This window comes from Xiphias gladius, chromosome 1 (assembly GCF_016859285.1).
Source record: "Xiphias gladius isolate SHS-SW01 ecotype Sanya breed wild chromosome 1, ASM1685928v1, whole genome shotgun sequence".
NCBI classification, from domain to species: Eukaryota; Metazoa; Chordata; class Actinopteri; order Istiophoriformes; family Xiphiidae; genus Xiphias; species Xiphias gladius.
This window is the reverse complement of record NC_053400.1, coordinates 29,007,328-29,026,075: the sequence shown is the minus strand read 5'-3', so window position 1 is coordinate 29,026,075 and position 18,748 is coordinate 29,007,328. Positions and strand designations below refer to the sequence as shown.

The window sequence follows — 18,748 nt, the reverse complement described above, 5'->3', positions numbered from 1 at the left end:
CATGAGCAAGCAGCACAAGAATACACACACTGCGTTTTCGTGCGTAACACTGACGGTAAACAACTTTTGTTTACAAGAAAACTCCACAGGGCACCTTTAATTTTTTTATTCTTAAGAATGCTAAAATCCTAAGTTTCACATTTGCCTGAACTCAACTCAGAAAACCTACTGATCGACCAGTGCATTGGAATTTCTGGTAACACTTTATTTACGGGCGGGTAAATTCCAGTTTATTTCCAGATACTCTCCTGGCAAGTTTCCTGAGAAAATACCGGCAATTTGGTACTAAATACAGGTAAAACAGAGAGTGATCGGTTGGCAGACTTCCGAGTGGTCGTAAATGCTAAGCTAGCACAACCTCGAGACTTTCATACAGAGGATGGAAGGTGACCAGAACATGTGAAATGTATGTTTTGCATACATTTGCAGCATAAATGAAGAATGTTGTTTCTGATAATAAACGAATGAGTGATAAATATTCACTGGGGTTTAAATGGAGCCATTTCTTTCATGGCAATTCATCTGGAAGTCGATAATAAAGGCAGCTACGCTAATTGAACTAACTAAAATGACAGTCTGAGAACTTTGTCTCTATTTTTCCTGTAATTAACAACTACACGGTTCTCTCCAGGAAACTTTCAAGAAAAGATTAGGAAGTAACGGACCTGTAAAATAAAGCGTTACCTCATTTATTTCTAATGTGACCTATTACCACCAGTTAGCGCTCACAAATAAATATAGCCGGGTGTCGGGATTTTGAAATGTGAGCAGAACTTTTGTGGACGTCCCCTCTAGCCCGTGCAACAACAACGATCGTGTACATTTACAGCACGTCACACTGTACCAGACGGGTCTAATGAAATCTTGTTCTCAATCTGGGTCAGACTGTACGATATCAGTTTGAGGCGTGTCAGGTCGTCTGACGTGTTTTTCACCCTTAGGCTTTATTCAAGAATGGCACGTACTACATGTCATGCCAGCACCAGAAAGTTCTACATCATTTCATTGACGACCACAGATTTTATCCACGTTTCTCTCACGACCGTCAACTTGAGTCTCAGAGAGGCCCGAAAAATCGCACCGTCTACAAGGAGACCGGGGCCAAACTGTGGTTGAATGCGACTAAACATCCAGTCTTACCGCTGCCAAAACTTCCTCGTTACACTACGGTCGCACAGCAGAAAAGCTGAAACCGGTACGACGTCATCCAACAAAGAGCTGCGTTGGAAAATCAAAGACATGCAAGCGCACATTCTTGGTCGATCACTCTTTAACCTGAAACGGTGAAATTTCCGCAGTTCACCTCGCGTTGGAACAGAGGATAAAATGACCGTCACTGTGGCAGCTTTCCAGAGCTGTAAAATCCTGTCTCGTAGTATTATAAACCACTGTGCACGGTTTTTTGGTGCCAGGGTATATTATATTACTCAGACTGTGTCTGGTATATCATCCTTTAATCAACATACCCGCGCAAACTCAGACCTTTTTTGTTTTTGTTTTGATCAGTGCTGCTTTCAGTCTGACCATGCTCTAACATATTGTATCCACTCATTACACTGAGTAAAGTGACTAAAGGTGCCATAGTCCCTTTGTTGAGCAGAGGGGGTCCAATTGCTTTACTCTTGGTGATGTTCACACAATTTTTAAAGAAAGAGCCTCCATTGAGATTATGGCTTCAGTTGTCAGACGCAAGTTCGTGTTAGTTATCGTGTCTGTCGTGTTTAAAGATACAGATGTTTTGCAGACCTTGCGACTAGTACTCCACATGCACTGGTTAAAAAAAAATAAAAAATTAAAAAAGCACTGACACTGACAGAAGAGGCGAGGACTCACCATGGGGGTCTTGTACTTGTGGATCACCACTTCTTTAGTTTCAGGAACTATGCCGGTGCAAGAGACAAAACACAGAATTCAAAGGCAGCAGGAACCTCAGTGAGTTCATGTTTGAGAGTTTTGGGGGGGGGGGGTCAAAGGGGGGTACTTTCAACGAGGTGTAAAATGGGATGTGGGCCAAGAAGAGTCCACCACAACAGTCCGGAGCACACTGAACTTTTGACCGAGATGATGACAAGGGCAAGAGTGGCTTGGCTACTTTAGGTTTAGGCAAAACCTAAATCCTGTGGTTAAGTTGATTATGTTGAAACATATTGATATTCTGACTAATTCAATGATCCGATTTCATCTTTCAAATGATTTACAATCCATCAAAGGCCTGTGTGAATGACCGATGTAATGATTAGACCGTTTATATTGGAACTGTTGGTGAGACGTTCATGGCCCACAAAATGGGCAAATAAAAACAGAAATGTCTTATAACAAGAGACCGTAAAAGGTTGTAAAGCTTCAGATGTGAAAAACAAAAAACACAAGAAATAAAAAAGGACAACCTCCCCTCCCCAACCCCTTTCGCCCCAGTGAACCGAAAGTTAAAAGACATCACAGAAAAGCAGCTACAAGAGGTCAAAATCCTTTGACCCAGGACCACGTCACCGTCCACAGGACAGATTGACTTTTCATTAGTAACTGTGAACCCATAGCAGAGATGAGCAGGCTGAGATCTGGAAAGATGAAGGGGCTGGGAAATGTTAAATCCCTCTGCCCAACCCTCCTCCCCCTTCCCCAAAACAACAGTCCCACCAAAGATCCCCGCTTGCTGAGATACAGAGGCAGACTGTCGGAGAATGATGGCCACATGAGAGATGGAGTCTGGGGTGATCTCCGAAATGAAAGGCAAGTCAAGGAGGAGGCAGAGGAAAACTCAAAAATTCAAATCAATGAAAGGACTGAGTGAGGAAATATTCGGCACAGAATTAGTTTGAATAAGGAAGGAGAAAGGTGACAACACTTTACCTGCTGGAGAATGAAGGTTTTCATAGTGGCAAAGATGAGGGCAACATTACAAAAGCAGCACAGAGACACGGCAGTAACCCAGCCTGGCACTCAACTTCAACCTCCGACAACCATGTGCTGCACTGTCATACTGCAAGTGTGACTTTTGACTTCTTCCTAGAAACGTAGACCGTGCACCCACCTGTCAAACACCTGTTCACTACGATCTAAACCCTGAACTACAGAACGAACCCTCTTTGCTCTCTTCTCTCCGTTATGCTACGTGGTGCATCTGACAATCCACTCCCACTCTTCTTAAAATGAAGCTCTTCAACAAATGTCTAAGCTATTTAATCTTTTTTAAACATGAAATCGGAGGCTCTAGGTAACGTTTGGCTTCAATCTTTTTAAACATGGCCATTGCTTTGTCTGAGTGAAACACAGGATGTAACTGACAAAATGTTTCTCAAGGCCGCTGTCAATATACGAACACCTGGCAAATGTATATCCTATACAAGAAGGATTTTTTTTTTATTTTTTTATTTTTTTACAAGGTCGATGTTGATGAATTAGGTGTTTTTCCGATTCTGTCAGAGCATCGAAGGAGTTTAAGAGCTAAAACTACCAATTATTCTCAGCTCAAGTTCAATTAGTGATTTTCATTTCCCACGAAATCAGGGAACTTGGTGAAATGTATTTCAAACTTGAAAAATGAGTGACTTGCATTCGTTGATTAATTTACAAGTCAAGTAAGAGTGTTGCTGATGTGCCTGACACTTACCACTAATTTCAGGCAAAACCTTTTCCTGATCATGAAGGAAAATGTTAAAAAAAAAACATTTATTATCCAATGCTCTTAAAGCTTAAGGCTGCTGGTATTTTATATCTTTATTACCATTAAAAAATCCCAAGAAAAGGCCAAAAACCATCAAGTTCTCTCCTGGCTCTTTCTAAAACAGCTGGGATCTGCCGTTATCATCATGTCTTGGTCAAACAGGAGTAAACGGAGCATTCGGAAGGAGCACTGAAGGGAGGGGGTGCATTTTTTTTTTGCTGCTGAGTTCATACATCAGCAGTCTCTCTCCAAAATCACTTACTCCACCTTTAAGTCGAGGCACATGCCTCCGTGACAGGAACTGACGTTGCTTCTTATGATGGAAGAGTTTGATTTGGATTCCTACTTGTGCCTATCGACTGTAAAACACAAAATATTGGAAAAAAGGCAGCTAGGCTGTTCTGTCCTCCCACTTCTTTATACACTGTACAGACTAACTGTTTCTCTCACCAACTCTGTCCCTCTTTACTAACTAAGTGAAATGTGGCCTGCTCTAAACCTGAGCGCTACCATGTAACTGAAAGGAAAACCACGTCCTCTGAAGAATTCATCACTCACTTAAAGCACCCGCAGACCTCAGTGTCTCAATGTTCCTCGAGGAGAACGGGTATCCAATTTAGTGAACATTTATTTGCTCTCGTCAATACATTTGCCATGAAGCTGAGTTACTGCCGTGCCGAGTACAGGCCTAGAATCAATAGATGGTGTAATTACCAAATTCCTCCAGGACAAAGACTCCCTTCACTGTATTGCACTTTTTAATGTGACTCAGCTCTATGAAAACCTAAAAACAAACAAAAAACAAACAAAACAAGACAGAACATTATTAACTCAACAACACTGGATGAAAAGTAAACACTTTATATTTAAAAAATTAACCATGTTAAACTTGTTTTATTCAGTATGAAAGGTTAAAATAAAACAACTACACATGGATGCAAGCTTTTAACAGCTAATGAAAGAAAAGAAAAAGCACACTATGAGAAGTTTCCATGATCAAACGCATACATGGGCGACGGTTAAATGAGGAGAAATGCATTTAGCCTACTCAAAGCTCAAAACTAATTCAGCATGACTTGTTTCATCAATGAAGTGTTTCAGAACTGAAAATTTTATAGTTATATTTGGAAGTAAACAACAAAGGTAGTTAAAAAAATAACAAAAAAAACACATTTCTTTTTATGCTCAGAGATGCAATATGGCCCATATGATGCATACATGGAATTTCCATATAAAAATGTAGACAAGGACACAAAATTAGATTTGCCATACAGCTACAACAGTAAAAAGAAAAGACAGAGAAAACAAAAGGAACCCAATAAGATGTAACTGCTAAAAAGCAAACACAGCAGAGGTTGTGTACCTTCCGCTCCTTGCAGGGGGAGAGAGCATGGGAGAGAAATGGTTTGGATTATTATCGGACAGAAGAGCACAAACACTCGACGACACTCCGAGAGGGCGCTATCCACAGGAGCCTCGTACGGATTCAGATCAAGAATCTAGCTAAGAGGTTACCAGAGCCAATATGAAAAACCCGTCCAAAAACGAATCAGCCCCAAAAACTAGGAAATAGGAGAAGAAAAAAAAAAAAAAGAAAAAAAAAAAGAGGACTAGAGGTTTGACTAGGGTATTGAGAGCTGGATTCACCTTTGTTTTCCTGGACTTTAAACATCTCAGTCCCCCAGAGCCCTCCATGCCTCCTCCTCCAGCAACAAGGGCTGGCACCAACACCACTTGCTCACACAGCAGAACAGATAAATGAGGGCAGTCGCTGATGGAAAGTAAATCCCGCTACGATGTAGGATATCACCTCCGACACCATCTCAATGCAGAGCTGCCCAGGACCAGTGCTCACTTACTATAATGCTGAATTTAGTCATTGGTGATTGAAAAAAAAAAAAAAAAAAAAAAAAGTCATCCAGTGCTGAATAAAGCTCCTGCTGAAGGTTGACTCAAAAAAAACCACAAAACTCTTCACGAGGATGTTTCATGAGCTAATCTGCAAACACTAACAATCTAAACAGCTGTAACAAGATTGCCTATGAAAATTCTAGAAATGTGCTCCACACTGAGCCTCTTGGGGAATCTCAGCGGGATGTTAATGCTAAAAAAAAAAAAAAAAAACTTTTCTGCGTGTGGCGCTCAGCCCCTTGCAATATGAAGAGCAAAAATTCAACTAGAGCCGAAGAGGCTGAGGTGGAAAGAGCAGAAGCGGCGAGGAAAAGCAGGCAGTGATCGTAACAGCGACTCAGTGTAGCAGCATCCGAGTTAAAGTGTCAGTTCACCCAAATGATAAAAAAAACACACTGTATCCGGAAAGTTTTGGTTTTATCTGCCCCTGTTTTACAACAGAGTTGAATGAAATTTTGCGTGTGATCCTCACAGCAGTGAAAAAGGTCACATAATTACCTTTTAGTTTGATATGGCAAACTTAGTCTAAGCTTCACGCTCCCATAGCTCCGTTTTGCTCTCAACCAACTCCGGAGGGAAATGTCCGGTTCTTTAGCTGCTAAATGCTCCGGCATGTTCACCAGCTAGGAGCTAAATCTGTCTTTCTGCTGTTTGGCGCTGGACAGGTGGAGTACAGGTGGTTTTTAGAGCTTTTTCGCTGAAAAATGCGAAAAATTCACCAGTTTCAGCTTCTCAACTGGAATTATTTGCTGGTGTTCTTGGTCTTCTATGATATTAAACCAGGTATCTTTATGTTTTGGATTGTTGGTTGAACAAAACAAACAATTTGAATGTGTCAACTTGGGCCTGGGAAATTGTGATGGGCACTTTTGATATATTCTGACATTTTATGGACCGAACGATTAATTAAGAGAATAATTAACAAATTAGTTGATAATCGAAATAATTGTTTTGCTGCAGCCCTAGTTTAAATTGACATTAGGGGAGAGAACCAATGGCATTGTGACTTGTTGATGCACAGATAGGGAGCTTCATCATGAAGCAAAGAGTTGTGACGAAAAAATTTGATTTTCTCTCAAATGAGAGCATAGTATCATAATTCATTTACAGAGTAGATATGTGTGCGCCGTAGCAGAAGGAAATATAAATCTGCAATTTAATTTCAGTTGCTGTGAGGTCTGTGGATTATCCAGAGTAACCGGGACACTGTGGCTGCTGACTACTTGAAATTGAATCCTACGAGCACCACAAATGAGACTGCATTCACCTCCAGTGCACTGGGTCGGAGGCGGAAAGCTCTGGGACAAACATCTCAAAACCAGGGCAAGTTCAACCAAAACTGTCTGCATGTCTTAATACCACTAAAGGTGAAGTGAGAATATGTCTGTTTTTTCCTTGTAATGTGGGTGAACTGACCATTGAAATGACTTCTTGTTGTTGCGAAATCAGTTCAAAGATGTAGGATGAGGAATATTGCTGTTCAATCTTTTTTTTTTTTTTTTTAACTCTGGTAACGCTTCACTCTTTTGTTTTGTTGTTTATAAGATGCTTAACATGTATGAAGTGCGTTAGCTGCACGGGCCGCTGATCTTTCGGCACAGTCACTTCTCGGACTATTCTACTACAGCAACACTGTTCAATCACGGCTTCACACTCTAGAGAGAAACCCTGAGGGAATAACATACGAACCCCGACTATCACGACCCGCGCAGACGTAGACACAACACATGACGATGTTCAAGGGTCCAAACTTAAAAGTTGCTATTAAATAGCCAATTATTAATGAAAAGTCTTTGCTCAAGGTCATCCGTCTTGCCACCGATGCATAACGCACACACATTAACACTTGATCTCCTCCCACACAGTAAATGAACATGAGGTTTGAGCACCACAGATGTCAAAAGAAACTTGTGTGGAGGGATGTGTTAATATTGTTTGGGGAAATGCATGCATACGAAGACACGCTCACACGCACAAACAAACACAGTCTGAAAACTGAAAAAAAGCAAATACAAAAAAGCAAAAGCACAAACAGGAATACTTCCTCTGTCTATTCCTCATTTACTCACACCGTCAGGCACGAGTAAATACCAATCAAACACGTTGTTATCAGTCATCTCTGCCATTTTGTTTGACTAAGATTTATTTTTAATGACAATAGAGGAGGACGTCACGAGATGAAAGGAAATGATACAGAGGCAAACGGGAGAGACGAGCAGAAAGGTGGACAGAAGGACGGGATGAACTCTGAACCATCATGTGAGATTTTTAGTTTCATGCCCTTGTGTGGGATGAGGAGCAGTTTCTCTGCTGTGGTACTGGCCTCTTACCTGGCTGTGCATGAATTTAAGGTTGATTCCTTCCAGCGTGACCTGCAGCAGTCCACCTTCGCCCGTTTTCATGTCCTGGACGGGAAACTCTCCGCCCAGCTCTGGCCCTGGAGGAAACCAAAGCGGAGTTTAAAGCTGCTACGGATAATTCATTCCAGAAAACCCTCAAATCAAAACAGGACGACTGCATGCGGGGAAAGAAAACGCATTACATGCTGATGGGATGTGGGACAGAAATGTTTAAGCTTGCCCTCGTTGTGGATTTGGACTTTTATGTCTAAAATAGACTGATAATATTCTGATATAAAATGCCACCGTTAAAAGTTTCAGCAATTCAGCCACTGAACAACACGGCCATAGTAGTGCCTGTATTCTGCCCAAACTTTTTAGGTCCATATGCAACTTTATTTTTTTTGGGTCAGTACGTCTGGTGAGAAAATAATAAATGTAATGTTTGTTATCTTTATATTAATTGCAATCTTTGAGTTTTTGTCTTTTTTATTTACATTATATTTGAGATTATGTGGGGCAGAGACTTTTGTGAAAACAGAATTGCATTACTGACCTAACTGACCGTTCGATGTTTCCCGTTCTCAAAATAAATGACGAATCATCTGCCTTTTCCCTGCTGTACCAAAAAGGTATTTAACTGTGACCCCCGAAACGAGGTACGTGTCCCTTACCACCTTTACAATCAAGAGTCTCATCAGAAACTAAGCACAGTCATCCCTGAGAGAGGACGAGTTGTTAAAAATGTTGAGAACAGGGCGGGCTGGGTGGCCATTTTTTTTTTTTGAGAAAGTCAGAGAGAAAGAAGCAGATAAAAGCAGAAAAAGAAATACAAACAAAGACAGAAAAAAAATGTAGACAAAAGAGAGGAAGTGCAAAAAAATGACAAAGTTAAGCGCGGACGAATCACTCCCTCCATACCTGGTTTAATGCTCTGCTGTCTTGCTGCAGCTCTTTCCATGCTGTCTTTAACACAGTAGTAGAGTTCACGACACTAGAATGCAAAGAGGAAAGTTCTTTGAATTACTAACCGGTGTCCTCCCAAAGTAAAGTGCAGGATGCAGACGGATGCAGCGTCTGACCTTTTTGGTATAGAACTTGTTGAGCTGTGTCTCTTGGCCGTTGCGTCTCCAGAGACACAGCACCTTGGTCTTGGGGCAGTAAGTCATGTTGATGAGCTTCTCGTACCACCAGCGTTCATAAACTGTGCCGATGTTGCTGCGCAGGACTATGCAGTCGTCACAAACCTGAAACAATTAGGGGTGGAGTGTCATCTTAGTTTCAACACCGTAAATTCTCATTCAAAAGCCGGTATTCAAATAATGTCTCAGATTCTCCAATAAACAGTAGTCTCAAATAATAACCCAGTACCACCAGCACCTGGCAATATAAACACTGTAAAATTACCTGCAGCCTACTACAAAGGCTCACATTAAATTTAGTGTAATCTGCATTTCCACAGCACTAATTTCATCAGTGCTACAGAGTCATGTTATACTCACCACTCGGTTGCTCTGAGTTTCTCTTTTTTTTTTTTTGAAACAGAAAAAGTGGTGGCTAAACGTCATTCGCGGGGAGGAAGGCAAAGCGAAGGCCTGACATGACTCTTGCTATACTGATGTAATCAGCGCCGTGGAAACCGACACTGGACTGAATTGATGAGGATAAAAAATGAAAAACCGCAGAAGAAGTTTTGCACTTATGGTCTAATATTTCACAAAGAGGTTGACACACTCCCACAAGCTCCATTCAAAATTTTGTACTACGGTCAAGACTTTGCCTACCTCCATGAAAAAGATGTCTCCTGTGGTATCAGTGCCAGCATGAACAACGAATGTTTGTTTCTTGATGTGACGGCTTCCACTGGGCCTGATGCACAGCTCACGGCCATTCTGAAAATTCAGTACGGTACAAACAGTTGACATGAAACATGCGGAACAGTTGAACGGCAACGACTGATGGCCTAGTTATTGCTTAAAAGTTTCCTGGAAAGAACCATGTAATTTGGTATGAATCACAGGGAAAACAGAAGTAATTCAATCAGTTGTGCTGACTTTAATATTATTTATTATTGAATTTCCATTGAAACCACTGTAAATATTTATTCAACTTTAAAACTTTATTCTTCATTTAAATTGGACGTTTGTTTGTAGATAGATTTCAGATTTTGCAAGTTCGGATCACCAACTAGCCTACCCAGAAGTCTCCATGTTTTGCTAGCTTACCATTTGGAAACAATTAGAAGCAAACCGACCGATGATACTCTGTTTTATTATATAATTAAAACCAAATAACATGGTTTTTTTCAGGAAACTTCCTAGGAAATTATTTGGAAATTAACAGGTATTCAAGGACCTGTACAATTAAGCGTTACCAGCTGAATTAACTGAATAAAGGAAAGCTATTCACCATGTGAGCCAGTTTGTCCAGTAGCTCATTGATCTCTTGGCTGTATGTGAGGCCAATGTGGGACTTCCCCATCAAACGCCTCACTTTCTTCCTGATGTCATTTTTGTTCACCTAAACAAACATCGAAGGGAAACAAAAACTGCGTTGCACTATACGGGAGAAAAAATGTCAAACATGGCGCGAAGTCAGCGATTTGACCATTGATTTAAACAACAAGCAGGGCTCCCTACTTTCATCATTAGCATGTATGCAATCATATTGTGCAGCAGGGTGGCCAGAAGTCTGTCTTCGTCATCCTCCAGACGCTTTCGGTCATGTTCTCCTAGTGACAGGTATCTGTGTTGACACACAACACACAGAAAAGCAGGCATAAATAGTCCAGGGGAGGTTCATGAATCGGGATTGCAAAGTTCTCTAGTAAGTGTGAAAAAGCTGATGCTACACGGTAAGAAAACTGACATTTGCCAAAAAAATTAATCCGAAAATAAGACCGTATGAATAACGACAGATTGAATAAAACGTCGGCCATGTTGAACCTTTCGATCATCTCCTGGGGTCCCTGGTCCATCCCCATGCCCTCACGCTCCAGCATCACAGCGTCTAAGAAGGCGTCCTCCCAGAACTGCAGCTGGTCCCACAGTGTGGAGCGCTCCTTACCTGAACACATGAAGAGACAGTGCACATGTAGCTCCCAAAGCTCGACATCAAGCTGCATCGACAATGCAGCTGATCCATTCAAACACAACACATACCACAGACGGCCGCAAGCATGCATTCAGTCACACCAGCCAATAAGAACATTTCTATTTAAAAAAAAACAAACAAATAAACAAACAAAACCAAAAAAAAACGCAAGTTAACAGCCACACTCTCTTCGACACACACATAATGACCAAACTGTCTTTGTTATTTTAAAAAAAAAAATTTTAGGAAAAGGAGTCAGCGATACGTTATAAACCCAACTGTCATGCCATTTGCAACTTTCATGTTGCTTTCTACAGCATGGTTGTGAGTTACTACATGGTTTACTGTAGGTAATAAAATGAACTTGTTGCGGTAGCTCTCCATTTCAACAACATCTGCTTTCAGAAAATATAACGGCAGTTCCTCAGTCTTAGTCATGCATGAAAACAACAATTAGAGTCATCCAGGTCAATCACAGATACACATAATAACGCTTATCAGCACAAGACTGTAAAGTAGGGAGGTGTGTGATGAGGCTCACAACTAACTGGTATAATAAAGCCTTTACTTGAATTGTTCTGATAGCAGCTATCCTATAGCTATTGCATTTACAGAATCGTCTGATGCTGCCTTTAAGTGCTGTTCAGTCAGGAAATTATTATTATTATAATTTTTTTTATTTATTTTGTGGGCTGCTGTTTTAATTTAGAAATAAGGTTGCAAATAGCCACAAAATTATTAAAACCTTGAAGCAAAAATGCACGACAACTCTAAGGAGCCAAGAAATAACACCAATAATTTTCACAGGATGTGATATAGGGATTAAATATTTCACTTATATTTTCAGTGGCTGAGCCGGTTTCCATTTTCCCCACCCCTGTAACCATCACGAGCAACTAATTGGAAATCTTGACATTTCCCAATCTTATTTAACAGCTGGTGGCTCGTTTGAACGTGCCCCACTCATAATTACATTTCTGACAGCACTTGAAAGCATCAACCCCTCATCGAATATGCAAACCCATGAAATGTTAAGCTTTTAATTCAACATGAAAGTTGGTCAGAAGGCTGAGTGACAAGGTAGGTTAGCAGAACCGAAAATAGCGTGAACGGAAATGTTTTTCCACCCCTACCCCATGGTTAAAAAAACAAAAACAAAAAAAAACAAACAAAAAAAACCACACAGATGTGCAGCTCACCAACGGACGGGAAAAAACCCGCGTCACATCACATCACAGATTAAACGCAGAGCTGGTCCGGGCGAACAATGGATACACCCCACACACATATACAGGAAAAAGGGCAAAGGCAAGAGATTAGCCCTACTTAGAGAAAAGGTTTCCATGGCAGCATCCTCTAGTTGATCCCAAACGGAGCTCTTATCACGGCCTGGAAAAATTTCCCAGGAGGAGCAGCAGGAGGGAAGAGAAGCAGCGAGAGCAGGAGGGGGTTAGGCAAGAGGTGAGTAGGTTTAATGGCAAAAACAAGAGCAGAGCGAGCCGAGAACCACACCAGAGCAACAAAAACTAAGATAAACAAGGACATGCCTCGCTCATTTACTCACTCATTTATAGCCTGTGGCTTGCAATTATATGCAGGACATTATTTTTCAAAACATATATGATTAACACAGTTAATGAGATGAGCTATGATCTTTAAGTCCTTATAGTTTTGACATATTTAAAGATTGCAATTTAACTTAGAATGTGCAGAGTTAAGTTAATTCAATTTTGTTTTGTTAAACATTCCATTATAATTAAATTGGAATTACAATAATTAAGACCCCCCCCATTCGTTTAATGTTAATTCTGTTTTCACGCCTGAAATATACATTTGTAAACTCTTTTTGCCAAACCTGTCTGACAAGCATTCTCAGAATACAACTTCCTACTTCTACTTTGTGTTAATTCATCACAATGTAAAATTGTCACTTTATGTAACGTTACATCAGAGCACTTTCTCCGGGTTATAACCTTTCACCTTTTAAGTTCAGTTCATTATTTCATATCATTTAGTATTACACCACTGCCCAGTCATCAGATGTCTCACATCTGCTTTTTTCTCTTAAAAAATAACTTTCCCCGATTAGCAAAAGTTCACTGTGGTTACATTCAAAGGCAAAAGTAAAAGTAAGAGCTTTCAAAAATTGTACCATGTGAAAGGTAACGGACATTATAATCTGACAAATCAGAACGTCTAGCAACTCTCTCTTTTCTCCAGGTCCACTAAAATAAAGAAAGAGTTCCTAGACGTACCTTTTCATATTTAAGGTTGTTCGGTTCAAAAGATTTTACAGACAAAGGTGACGAAGATAATGTTAGTAAAGCAATGCTGGATAATCTACAGTTACAGAAAAAGTAGAGGAATAATTAGAATGAGAAAAAAATGTTAGCTGTTTGACATAAGTATGAGGGAAAGTATCGAAACTAGACAGCAGAACATACCCAACAAGCCTTCACAAAGGTAAATCCTCATACTGATGTCTTCCATGGGCTGCGGAGGCGGCCCCTTTGCCATAGTGGGTACGTGATCTTTTGCGCCTGGTTTCAGAGTATGGGTCTTTCCCTGAGGAAACAGGTCAGGGTCATGTCTGTGAACCAACAGCCAGTACAATGACCAAAAATATAAGTACCACTGTTTGTTTGATTAAACACCACATGGGAAGGGACAATAAGGACCCTTGTACAGCTTCAAACGTTGAGTATTGATGTGTCTCTTTGTTGGACCGTTCTGATCATAGCATCGTGCGTAGTTTTCCGCACCCGAAGTGCGTTCAGAGTGTGACTGAAATGTAAACAAATGTTGCTCATTGGAAGCGCTCTCACCCATTTAACCGTCGTTTGGGCTTTAACGCACCACAAACCTTCAGCTACTGACAGTTGCAGGATTGCTGGCATAGTTCATTCTTGTCAAAAGAAAACAAAATTCAGAAGCAAGGACATTCCGGGACATTCGGTTGTTTTTAACTGGTGGAAAACTAGTTTTCCAGTTTTTCTAGTATGCACAGGAACCCTGAAAATCCATCAACTCCAGGCACCCTCTGTGGAGCTTTTTAACTAATTCATGAATTCATAAGTTCAAACGGAGTAAGTTCATAATTAAATGAATTAATAACTGAATTAGAATCATCTCAACTAAGAACTGTATAATCTACCTATTTCACTTATAGTGAGGCTTCTACTTACAAACACTGAGCTGGTGGCTGGATTGGTTTCAATCTCACTGTCAGAAAGAGTCCCTCTGGACTGAGTTAAATGCGGAGCAGTTCTCCCAATGAGGCCGTCTCCCGCTGTGCTGCTCAGGTCACTGTCAGCTCCAAGAGTCTCTCCAGAGCTATTGCTGATCTACAAATATAAAAGTTCCGTATGTAAGAACAATACATGAGCGCACAAGATTTTGTACAAAAAAGCAGCTTTTGCGTTCATATTCATAGCTAATCACTGTGTAAAATGTTAGAGATGATGCTCAGTGTGACAGCATCACATACTGTATGTGTAGGGTATCGTCTATCTGCCTTATCCAGCCCGTCACTGAAATTATGATTTTTTTTTTTTACACTACACGGCCTGAAGTATTCTAATGCAAGACTCCGTGTTTCTGATGGGTGAACTAGTCCATCGTGTCTTGTGCATCATTTCTCGAAAGTTACTTTTGTCTCTATGAGCCTTGCCTGACGAAGGCCGGTGAACCGAAACGCCAGCGATGTTCAGGAACATATAGTCATACATTATGCTGACGTATGCAACAGTCCATTTCTTGTTTGTTTGTTTTTAAAAATCCCAGATTTTGAAGAGAAGTCAAGAAAAGGGACTTAAAATAGTCTGGACCAAAAATACCATCCTGGAACCAACAAGTTATATTCTGGCGTACTATGTAGGTGGACTAGTTAGGAGCAGAGTGCACAGTATCTGAGTTGGCCGTGCCCTACCACTGTGCTGGCCTCTGAGTCCTGGCTGGTGCTTCTTGTCAGGATTGGTGGCTCCAAGCTCGCTACAGACTCTGTGTCGCTCCTCTGTAAACCAGCGAAAAAAAACAGAAGAGTGTGAAAAAAGGAGAGAGAGAGAGAGAGAGAGAGAGAGAGAGAGAGAGAGAGAGAGAGTGTGTAGCTTGCACCATAGGTTATTTGACCGTGATAATAGTTATTCGTTACAAAAAAAAAAAGAAACAACTGGAGAATCACATCCAGCTATTTACCAAAGTTTTTACATTCACTCAACAATTCTCCGTGAACAAACCTGAGATCCAGATGTGACACTGAGGCCACTGTCAGCACTGATCTGTGATTTCTTCTCCTCTGCATCCGTCACCTGGGGGCGCTGCTGCTTTGCTCCTTCGGGCCCTGCAGGACACAAATGATTGTCAGCATGTTTTCATGACTATGACTACATTAACCTTCTTACCTTACTGAGTCGCCTCACTCAAAGCCACCACAGCACAGCAACACTGACACTACGTCCATCTAAAGTGCCAAAGCCTCTGTTCCAACACTGAATTACATTTGTGATACAGCAAAGCATACAGTATAGCACTACCTTATTCATGTTTGTGAAATGATTTTGATATCGAAGACTCAGAGCCTTAAATTGCCTCTAGCTAAAGTACAAGGAGACTATATATATTTATACATTTTTTCACAACTTTCTGTATCCACTGAGTTAAGTAGCAGATGAAGTTTTTAAAAGACCAGACAGAGAAGTGACAAAGGGTCAAGCAGAGAGTGCGGTAAAATTGGGAAGAAGTTACAAATGAAATAACAAAAGAGCAAGAGCGCGACATTAATTCTCAGTCGATGCTGCAAATGTAGCCCAGGTTACACCAAGAACAACAGACACAGGCAGTCAGGCATGCAGACAAACTGATGGACGGTAAAGGAGACATTTTCTGTTTCAAGTGTGATTTGTACTTCATTATTTATCACCTGCATAGGTGCAGATATGGTGACAAGTAGATCCTGGCACTTTCCCGTTTCCCTTTTTTTCTTTTTGGTGACACTTGCGTTTTGCAAACCATTTAATAAAACCTTAAAATGTGCCAACAACTGTGGAATATTGGCCATAAATCCATAATTTACAGCAAGCCACTTGAAACTGGAAAAAATACAGTTAAAAGAGCAGGACAGGGCAGCAGGTATTCATTTCTGTTCATCTTGATGCATGGTGTCAAGGAAAAAAAAAAAGAAAACACACTGGAAAACAAAATTACATGTTGCTTGAGCTTAAACCAGTGACTATAACATTAAATTCCCTTTTTTTAAATGCCATATAAAATTAAGTAACTGTAGGCAGCGTGAAAAAAGATGTAAAACCTCTTTACAGTACTACATTGTCACGTGTTGGCTTCTACAGTATGTTCTGCATGCAACCTTGTGAGCTGCAGCTATAAGGATAACACACTCTATTATAGTAAAACTAGCATATACTGTAGTAATGCCTGCCGAAAGAACTGTCACGTGCAAGGGAGAACACAGACCAAGACTGGCTCTGTCATTGCAAGTCTTGATTTATCACGAGATACTTTTATAAAACTAAAACAATTTCTCATGGCACTATATCTGTGAGAAAATTCTGTGACCCTTGGTGTCATACAGCAAATACTGCAAATTTAATACAACTAGAGTATACCAACACCAGTGCTTAAAATAAATCCAGTGTCTTGTGCACCCTGTACAAGACTAGAACATCAGATCATCAGAATATACTGTCATTCTCAGCTGAAATTTCCCCGATCTACATCTCATTTGTAGTACATAATCAATCCAGTGTAAAAATCTTGAATTTAAAATCTCCCATGAAGACTTATAATTTTTTTTTTTTTTTTTCATTTAAACATTTTGACAATGCTTATTAGGAGCATTCATTTTCACTTATTCATGTATAAAGACACTGGTGAGTTTGAAAAGGCGGAGAGAAGGGGGTTGGAAACAGGTCAACAGCTGAGCACCCCATCTTTCTTTTTTTTTTTTGGTGTGTGAAAAGTGTCTTACTCTGTGGTTTTTCCATAGCTTTTTGCTTATCCTGGTGCTTGCTCCACAATTCTACCCAAGATGCATTGCAAGCAAGGAGAGAAAGACAGAGAGAGAGTCAGAGAGCTGGTTGAAAAGGCATGTATGGTGGATGAGCATTAAAATCAAAACAAAAACAAAATAAGCATTGGGAATTTGCCATTACTGAATGAAGGTGTTTTGTGATGTTTGCATGTAGCTGTGCTTTAATCTGGACAACATGAAAAAGAAGGATTTTGTTGTTAAATTGGATCCACTGTGTGAAACAGCTACTAAGGTAACATTACAACACACCCAGAGCTCCTGGCCCAAAGTCCTGGAGAGCCACACATTGACGTCAGAATGAGCTTTGGCTCTGACCACAGGCCACAGATTTCATCGACTGCATTTGTCTGGCTCTCCAGAGCAAAGGTGAGAGAGAGAGAGAGAGAGATGGCTGATCCAGAAAAGAGCATGGAATGGGGTTGGGAGGCCGACTAGCCAGCAGGTGAAATGGAGCAGTTGCAGAAGCCGGGGTGCAAGTCTCACAGCATTCTGTAGAATTGAAGGTGCAACTTCTGACAGGAAGAAAAGGGGTGCGGGTAGGAGAGGTGTCAGGGTGGTTGACTGAAGGTGTCCCCCGTATACAGACCCAGAAAAATTCTCAGAAAATTAAGCGGTCAAGAGATTATTAAGGATTTTCTACGTCAATTGGTTCTTTGGCCACCAACAGAAAAGACTTCCTGCAGTGAAATTTGTCTCTTTACTGGGACTGTTTACTGGGGAGTGATGCTTCCACCCTCCATGCTCAGAGCAAAGGAGCTGCCATTTTCTATAGCACACCTCGCAGAAACCTGCAGTAAAGGCACAGACAAGCACCGATTTGACTGTCGATGCGCATACCTCTTGTTTCCCTCGTCCGCAGCTGCAGATTTGGGTATTGGAAGACCAAAACAAAGACATGCATTCAAGGTGCTAAGAGGCTGACAACAGAACTCCAGAGAGGAGGCAAACAGGGGCACAGATGTTTAAGGAAGGGGAGACAAACACACGAAGTCCAGGCTGAAAGACAGGGAAATATTCCAGACACTTTTCAAGGCTACTTCATATCTACAATGGGAATATTTTAAACAAGACCAAATTCTGAATTTAGCGTTTCATTTTAAAGCTATTTTCATTTTTGAAAATCAGTACTAGACACAGAAATACCACTAGAGTATTTTGTATAGATCAAAGGAGTAAATTTTTGCAACGGTATTGTTGTGTTGTCACCCCAGTGATTATCACCAGTATTTCTGGTCAAAGTGCGAGGAATATTATAACACCTGTGAGAATCTGTCTGGGACAAGTGAGGGGATCTTTCTTTGAGACGGTTGGAGGAGGGAGTGGGAGACTGGTATTAAGGTTGATGAGCTTGTAGGGGGGTGGGGTAGGGGATCTCACAGTGCACATGCAACCAGGGCTGGAGTGGTGTACACACCAATCGAGGCAATAAAGTTCTCCTCATTCAGACTCCGGGTATCAAAATGGCGGGCTCCTTTGCCCGTTGTGTTGTGCGGCAGCTGCAGGTGCGGAATATTCAGAAGGCCCTGAGGTCTGGCAGTCTCCATACGACCAGAAGGACTCTCTTTACTCCCTGGGCTGCCAGCACTGTCTGTGGGGCTTCGCTTGCGTTTTTCTGGGTCTACCAAGTTACCAAAATTAAGGGGCCAAAGACAGAGTTCAATAAAATTACAATAAAAAACGAAAAAAATGTGAAGG

The 18,748-nt window shown here is 41.0% G+C and overlaps 1 protein-coding gene across 18 annotated transcripts in view; it reads right to left on the bottom strand.

Annotated features, from left to right (window-relative positions):
- madd (MAP-kinase activating death domain) overlaps window positions 1-18,748 on the bottom strand; it is a 50,875-nt gene that overhangs the window by 1,509 nt on the left and 30,618 nt on the right. For 6 of the 18 annotated variants that reach the window (XM_040132449.1, XM_040132467.1, XM_040132479.1 and 3 more), the window contains 15 exons: window positions 18,468-18,671; window positions 15,243-15,346; window positions 14,936-15,019; window positions 14,193-14,351; window positions 13,452-13,572; window positions 12,334-12,396; window positions 10,860-10,980; window positions 10,554-10,659; window positions 10,324-10,434; window positions 9,699-9,806; window positions 8,997-9,161; window positions 8,836-8,908; window positions 7,906-8,012; window positions 4,379-4,448; window positions 1,834-1,880 (listed from right to left, as the gene is read on the bottom strand). In XM_040132449.1, coding sequence (XP_039988383.1) covers window positions 1,834-1,880; window positions 4,379-4,448; window positions 7,906-8,012; window positions 8,836-8,908; window positions 8,997-9,161; window positions 9,699-9,806; window positions 10,324-10,434; window positions 10,554-10,659; window positions 10,860-10,980; window positions 12,334-12,396; window positions 13,452-13,572; window positions 14,193-14,351; window positions 14,936-15,019; window positions 15,243-15,346; window positions 18,468-18,671 — 1,643 coding nt within the window. The remainder of the gene's footprint in view (window positions 1-1,833; window positions 1,881-4,378; window positions 4,449-7,905; window positions 8,013-8,835; window positions 8,909-8,996; window positions 9,162-9,698; window positions 9,807-10,323; window positions 10,435-10,553; window positions 10,660-10,859; window positions 10,981-12,333; window positions 12,397-13,451; window positions 13,573-14,192; window positions 14,352-14,935; window positions 15,020-15,242; window positions 15,347-18,467; window positions 18,672-18,748) is intronic. The other 12 variants (XM_040132458.1, XM_040132593.1, XM_040132488.1 and 9 more) reach the window with 7 other exon arrangements.